Source organism: Beta vulgaris, chromosome 8 (assembly GCF_026745355.1).
Source record: "Beta vulgaris subsp. vulgaris cultivar EL10 chromosome 8, EL10.2, whole genome shotgun sequence".
In the NCBI taxonomy this organism is placed as follows: domain Eukaryota; kingdom Viridiplantae; phylum Streptophyta; class Magnoliopsida; order Caryophyllales; family Amaranthaceae; genus Beta; species Beta vulgaris.
In genome coordinates this window covers 53,290,275-53,298,070 of record NC_079209.1, presented here as the reverse complement: position 1 = coordinate 53,298,070, position 7,796 = coordinate 53,290,275, and the positions used below count along the sequence as shown (strand labels likewise).

Sequence of the window (7,796 nt, the reverse complement as noted above, 5' to 3'; positions counted from 1 at the left end):
AACAAAAGTAACAATTATTGTTATCCTCCCACCTATTTGATAACATCGCCTTTCTATTCCATGACTTGAACCAAACACCCAACAAATGTAACAATTATTGTTACCCTCCCACCTATTTGATAACATCGCCTTTCTATTCTATGACTTGAACCAAACATACAATCGATACTCACTTCAACCACAAGTAACTGAAAAAAAAAACAAACAAAAAACTACTCTTCAGTTCAGAAAATACTCAAGAACTAGACCAATTATTCTTATGCACATTTGGTGTCCATGATCACCAAATTATCTAACATAACACTAAACATACTCATACAAGTACACTAGTTTCATGTCAACTTAACAAAACAATAAATTCACATGAAACATGATGTTTAAATTCCCCAAAAAAACAAAGGGAAACAAAAATTACTTCAAACTTAAAAAACCTAAACAAATATTTGCAACTTACAATAAACTAAGCTACCCACAAGTGTTCCCAACCAATTGCATCTCTTCCTTTAACCTGATGATCCAACAATCTAACGGAGCTCCGACAAACCGGACAAACGGGTGACTTTAAAAGCCACTTATCCACACAATTCAAGTGAAAAACATGCTTACAATCGGGTAAAACCCGGCAAATTTCTCCTTCCAAAACATTATCCAAACAAATTGCACAAACTTCTGATCCTTTAAATCTCGATTTCGGGAGTGTTTTAAGCAATTCTGACGAGTACCCAGATGATGAATTTCCAAATCCTGAAATGGGTCGTCGTCGTTGGTTTCGCCGGTGTCGGAGAGCTCCGCCGGCGATGCAGAGATGCAGGAAAATAATAGCGGCGACGCCTATGAAGATGAAGAAGAGAGAGATTACAAAGGCCATTATAAGGGCTTGTAAGAGGAGAGAGAGAAATTTTGGGTTTGATTTTGTGGGTGTTTCCGGCGAAGAAAGTTCGCCGGAAAATGGACGGTTATGATTGTTGCCGGTGTTGGCATTTTGAGGGTTGTGATTGTTTCTCGGCATTCACTTTGTTTTTCTAGGAAAAAGAGTTTTTTTTTTTTGGTTTTTGGTTTTGCAATGGTTTTGGTGGGGATGAGATGATGAAGAAATAGGATGGGAATATGGGATGGAATCTAGGGAGAAATATACTTTATTGGAATTTTTAAGGAGGGATGGTATGTGGGGACAAGGGAGATTGGTTTGATTGGGTTGGACCAAATTTTAGCCCATAGAGGTTTGTGGGGGGTTTTAAAATGGTGGGAAACATAATAAAAAACTATGGGTAGAATGGAAAAGGATAAGGCTTTAGTGAGCACAATTTTGGGTATCAAAGATGGATAAGTTTGTTTATGTAATGTGGTTTTAAAAGTTGAAATAATGGGAATCAAGAAATTAGGGATTTATGATTGAGGGAAGTCCACGTAGTCTGCAAACTAGTATAAAAAATTGACTGAATTGAGTCATTGAGTGGTTATGTCATATGTGTGGGGATGTATTTTAATTAATTTAAGTAATGAGGTGCTAATATGTTTTAGGTGTTAAAAATAATTAGTAGTGTTTAGGGAGTAATTGAATAAAATTTCAGGTGTTTAAAATGACATAAATGATAATTTAAAATTTTTACCTTTTCAAAATCAGGTGAGTGAAATTTTAATTTTTTTTTAAAAGTTTTAATAACAACTAACTTTGCCAGAATAATTTATCAACTTAAGCAATAATTTGCCAAATAGTTAACTTAATCAGGTATCTTATCAGTTTCAACATCTTATCAATTTCAGAGTCCACTCATGGTACACCCGGGTGTACCATGCTCATGGTACACCCAGGGGCATTTTCGTAGTTAATTGCAACTTAAGGGGCACGCTGGTAATTTCGAGGCAATAATTGTTCTTTCTCCTTCTTCCTTCCAAAGCTTAGAAACAGAAAAAATGGAGGAACCAACACAAACTTGCGAATCATTCATGGCGGATTTAACTCAAACATCTAAATCAGAGTTGCAATTTTTTTTATTAAAAGCAATAAATTATATTAACGATGATTCATAAGCTAATTTCGCTCATTTTTGCAAATCAACAGTGGCGGACTCAACTCATTTGTGCGAATCATTAATGGCGGAATCAATTCAAACATGCTAATCAACAAGAGAATTGCAAATTTCTTCATTCAGTGAAATACTTACTATTGGCATGCAATCAGAAACTAATTCAGGTAAATTTTTGCCCTAAATTTATCTAATTAGTGATGCAATTTGTAATTTGTTCGATCATTTGTTCCGTTCTTGTTTTTTTGCTCATTGTTGTTCATTTGTTCGATTGATCTGTTGTTGTTGTTGTTCTGTTGTTGTTGTTGTTTCAGTAGTTCTCTCTCATCTCCTTCCTTCCAAACACAACAATGGAGATCTAAAATCCGCGAAAAAAAAGAAATTTCCAGATCTGAAATTAAGGAAGAAGATGATGAGCAAATGATAAAGTTGGGTAAAAGTGTGCTCATTTTCTTAAATGAGTAGAAATGATGAGCAAATGATATGTTGTTGTTGTTGTTCTGTTGTTGTTGTTTCAGTAGTTCTCTCTCACCTCCTTCCTTCCAAACACAACAATGGAGATCTAAAATTCGCGAAAAAAAAGAAATTTCCAGATCTGAAATTAAGGAAGAAGATGATGAGCAAATGATAAAGTTTGGGTAAAAGTGTGTTCATTTTCTTAAATGAGTAGAAATGCTTGTTCATTTTGCTCATTTGCTCATTTGCTCATTTTACTCATTTACTCATTTGCTTATTTACTCATTTGCTCATTTTGCTCATTTGCTGATTTTACTCATTTCCTGAAAATAGCCTTGGGTGTACCATGAGCATGGTACACCCAGGTCTACTATAAAGATTCTCTCAATTTCAACTTCAGTTGGCTTATCAATTTCAATTTATTTTCAACTAAGATATATTGAAAGTTGAAACAGAGCTATTTTAGGTCAAATGTCGAGGTGGTAGTGTTACGGTCAAGTTGTGATCTTTGTCCTTGGTTTGCTCTATAAATGGCTTTGATCTTTTCTAAGAAGCCTTTTATGCCATCGCTGACCCCTAATGTCTGTAGAATTAGCATCGACGATATCCCGTAAGTGTTTCAATTGCATGCATCTTTAATAATTTTAATGGTATATTAAAAATTGTGATATGTTTATTTTTTTGGTAAGAACTTTGTTTAATTTCTTGATGTCAAAAAAAAAAAGAAGTAATAACCTGGATTCACCGTTCATACAAATGTTGTAGTTACTCCATTTCAAATTAAATATGATACTTTGACATTTTACACTATGCACAATTTCACTTTGACCATCCTTTGTGATTTATACGTGAATAAAAATATAGTAATCTGAGATCTTGTTAGATTCGTCCTAATATATATATTTTATACATTTTACAAATACAAAATTAGAGATTTATGTCGTTAAAGTTTACATTGGCATGCGTGAAAAACGAAAGTGTCACAACTAATTTGGAACGGATGAACTACATGATATATGTTGCGTTGTGCTGCTTGTGCATATAAATGTTATGTGGATTAAGGTCAAATAAAAATGTGCAACTTGTTCATTATTAGCATATAGTATTTTTGAACATATTGCACATTTTTTTTTACAGAAAAAGTATTTCATCTCAAAAATTAAGATATGCACTTTCAGTTATAAAAGTTGCACAAAAAACCATAGCCGCAATCTCTAACCTCTATCTTCACCCCAACGAAAACAAAGCGCTACACAAAAATCCCTTGGGCTCGACGACCGCCTTGGGGCGGTGGCCATCGAGCCCCTCCCCCCTTTCCCTTTTCTTCATCATGTTTCCCTTTTCGGTTGTTCGTTGTTCGTTTGCTAGTTTCGTTGTTGTTAGTCTTCGCTGGTTCCCCCTAGTAGTCATCGGTTTTACCCACCTAGTAGTCGCCGATTTTACCCTCCTAGTAGTCACCGGTTGTTAGTCGTTCGTTTTCTAGTGGTTATCGTTCGCCGTGCCGGTCTCACATGTAGCATTTGGGCTTCCTCGTCCCTTCTTTCCCCTGTTATTATGTCGAGTCCGGGCCTCCTTGTCCATCCCCCTGTTTTACGTCGGGCCTCTCTTCCCCCTTCCCCTTGTTCTCGTCGGGCCTCCCCTCCCCCTTTTCCCCTGTTTAGTGTTGGGCCGCCTTGTCCCTTTCCCCCTGTTATTAGGTCAGGCCTCCCTATTCCCCCTGGTTTAAGTCGGGTCTCCCTTTCCCCTCCCCCTTGGTTGTTAGTCACCGGAAAAGAAAATCCTTTGATTAAGAATGTTGTTTGGTTGAGAACTCATCTTCCTCCTCTTACTATTTTCCCCCCTCTCTCAAGTCTCAAGTACCACCATTCCCACCACCCTCTCACTGCCACCCATCAACACCGACCTGTCACTACTGCCCTTCACCGGCGCCCCTCACTACCGCATCTCACCGACGCCACCTCACTAACTCCACCTCACCGGTCCTCCCCCTTTCTTCTTTTCCTTCTTTACCACCATTAAAAGCCACATTTGAGGTTTTAAAGGTCAGATTTAACCATAAAAACTTCATATCTGAAGTTTTTATGGCCGAATTTGACAATCTAAAGCCAAAATCAAGCATTGGAGTTGGGTTTTTTAGTTGGGTTGGGTTTTTTTTTGTGTGGATGGATTTGGACGTGGTGGTTGAGTCGGCCATGAGTTGGTGGTTTTAACCATGGGTTGGCGGTTTTCTGTACATGGGTTAGTGGTTTCGGCCATGAGTTGGTGGTTTTGGCGCATGGGGTGGTGGTTTCGGTGGTTGATGGTAATTTTAGGGGTTGGTATGGTGGTTTCGGTGGCGATCGTAGTGGTGGTTTCGATGGTGGTAATGGTGGTTGGGGTGGTGGTTTAGTTGTTATGGTGGTGGATTCGGTGGTTGATGTGGTGGTTGTGTGGTTGGGTTGGTGGTTGGAGTAGTGGTCAATGATTGGTCAAGGCCATCATGGGGTAGAAGAAAGAAAGGGTAAGTGAAACCTTGGGGAAGGGTGGGGAATGAAAGTAGAGGACTTTGGGGAAAAGGAGAGGGTAAAGGGAATGATTGATTTGTCTTAACAAACAGCAAGTAAGGGAATCAAGCTAGTTGATTCTCTTACCCTTTCCAGAAAACCCCAAACCAAACGGCCCTTAATTACCTAAGCTCATCAAGCGACAGCGAACCAACTAGGTTAAACACTTGGACCCCTTACACCTAAGGAAATATTTTTGCTGATATTCTTTATTCTCTGATTCTTTGATCTCATTTGTTCTTGATCTTCTCTTCTCTAATCTTGATCGTCTTAATCTGTTAAAGGTCTAACGACCCGTTTGAATGTCGTTAATAAAATACAGTAATGGAAATGAATTTTAAGTGTAATTTTATTAGGGAAGCACCCTTAAAATCTCTACGGGGAGGCATTTTTTCTTCATGGGCAAGCAATCTCACCCCTAAACTTGTGTTTTTGTCTTCAAAGGGAAGCAATTTTCATTACCACTCATTACCACCTACAAGGTGGTATTGGATGGGAATGAAAATTCAAAAAGGAAAGTGGACACTTTAGAATAAATTAGCATCACCATGGGAATGGACAATGCTATTTTTCACAAATTTACACACAAATTCATTCCCATTACCACCATTTATGACCAACTACCAAATGGGTCGTAAATGTCTTTCCTAAAATTCTTTGTCTGAAATTAATTTGGGAATCCTTTCTAGTCCTTACCATGTTCATCTTAATTTACGATAGCCTTAAAATTTGTTCTCTGCCAATCAAAATCTTTTGTTCTATACCGACCAAATTTGATGGCAATGGATACAACAACTGGAAACGATCAATTTTCATAGGCCCGTGTGCTAAAAAATAAGCTCAGTTTCGTTGATAGTACTCTAGAATAATGCCTGCTGCTTTCTTACTTGGCCAAAAAAAAATAGTACTCCCTTCGTCCCAAAATATAGTTCCCATTTCATTTTGCACAGTCTCTAAGACGTACCTTTGACCTACAATATCTTCTATTTCTTATTAGTAAAAAATACAAAAAATTGATATTACGAATTTATACATTGAGACGAATCTAACAAGACCTCTCATGAGTATGTTTTTTTTTTGTATACATTAGTAAGAATATTTGGTCAAAGTTTTTAAAATTTGACTCCCAAAATAGAAATGGTAACTATATTTTGGGACGGAGGGAGTAGCAAATTAAGAATTTTATCAAATCAAGATGGAAAAATATGTCCAAATGCATTGAGATCCTATACATAATCTACATGTGAGTGTAAGTGTTTTGTCCCATACTGAAAAATGAGGAGAGGTTTTAACAACTTAATAAGCTTGAGGAGCAACTCCTTGATCGTCTCCTCCTATTATCAATTGGTTTTAGGATGAGACCTTATTTAGACTTGTAAGTTGTCCAAATTCTTCTCTACTAAGTACTAACAGATGCAACCCAAGAATTTAACCTATTAAACTAGTTAATCAACATCCATTTAGTTCGCTATTGTTTTCATGATTTGTATATATTATATCTATTAGTTTTACGAGATTAAAATGGATTGCATCTTTAATAGGAAAAACTTTTAATGAGGAATACTCCCTCTGTTTTTTTTTTATTATTCTCACTTTTCTATGCGCGCTTTCCAATGCACTTTTTTGAACTTAAATATCTTTCATTATATATTAGTAAAAATTATAACGATTGAATATTAATAATGTACTAATTGAGACGAATCAAACAAGATCCTACATGACTATGTTTTTTCTTATAGATTAAAAACAATTGAGAAGATTCTCCCTAAGTATGAATAGTGCCAAGATTCTAAGTGAGAAAGATAAAAAAAACAGAGGGAGTATGTCTTTATTACATCTTATACATCAAAGCAATACAAAATAAAGAATGCCTAGTACATGTATGTAATTCAATTTTACATAGGCAATCATGTAATGCTGTACTCCATTTGTAGACTATACAAGAAGGTGATAGAATATATGTAGATATTCTCCATACGTTTAATTTGTAACGATATTATTTTGTATGATTATGTAAAATTATTATATCATGAGTATATATAATAGAAATATTATTAGTTACTGCCGCCAAAGATATTCTTCAACCTCCTGACCTCCCTAGCATCCAACAGAGTTACCTTCTGAATCAGATGAGTAGGTAGGTCAGTTGCACCTAGAGCAATAGAAGTAGTTTGAAAGCCAGGACTAGCGCTATTCAGGGTAACAAATGCAAGAGCAGGAGATTTGCCAATGTTAACTTGGAAGTGGAGCAACGTAGGTGGAAACATCATAATATCCCCCTTATTCAATGTTTTGTGAAATGCAGTGTTATTTGTGTCGATAAAACCAGCAACTATAGTCCCCTCGACTACAAGAATAACTTCTGATGCTCGATGTGAGTGGATTGGAATAACTCCACCTACACCAAGGTCTAATCGTGCCATGGAAAGGCCTAGACCGTTCAAGGCAGGGAACGTAGTGTCAACTGCTAGAACCGCGGCAGCATTGAAAGTAGTAGAGAAGTTTCCTGCAGCACCTAAACCAGTGTAAACAAAATCATCTGCTGTAAGAGTAGCCGGATTTCTACAAGAGTATCCGGCTGGTCCAACTGGGAAAGTTAAATCTGCCACACAATAATCGACAACGATGTTTGTGGCAGATGTGAGAGGGACAAGGAGAGTGAAGAGGAAGATGAGTTTGAGAGCATCCATGTTTTGAGAAAAATCTGTTGAAATGTATGCAGGAATATTAGCAGGCGAAATAGTTGTGTGTATTCCTATGCTGTAAATAA

At 36.9% G+C, this 7,796-nt stretch overlaps 1 protein-coding gene across 1 annotated transcript; it reads right to left on the bottom strand.

Annotated features, from left to right (window-relative positions):
- Window positions 1-6,829: 6,829 nt before the first annotated feature.
- On the bottom strand, window positions 6,830-7,796 carry LOC104901793 (auxin-binding protein ABP19a). Its single transcript, XM_010689407.4, has one exon. The coding sequence runs from the start codon at window positions 7,714-7,716 to the stop codon at window positions 7,081-7,083; it is 636 nt and encodes a 211-aa protein (XP_010687709.2). The 5' UTR covers window positions 7,717-7,796; the 3' UTR covers window positions 6,830-7,080.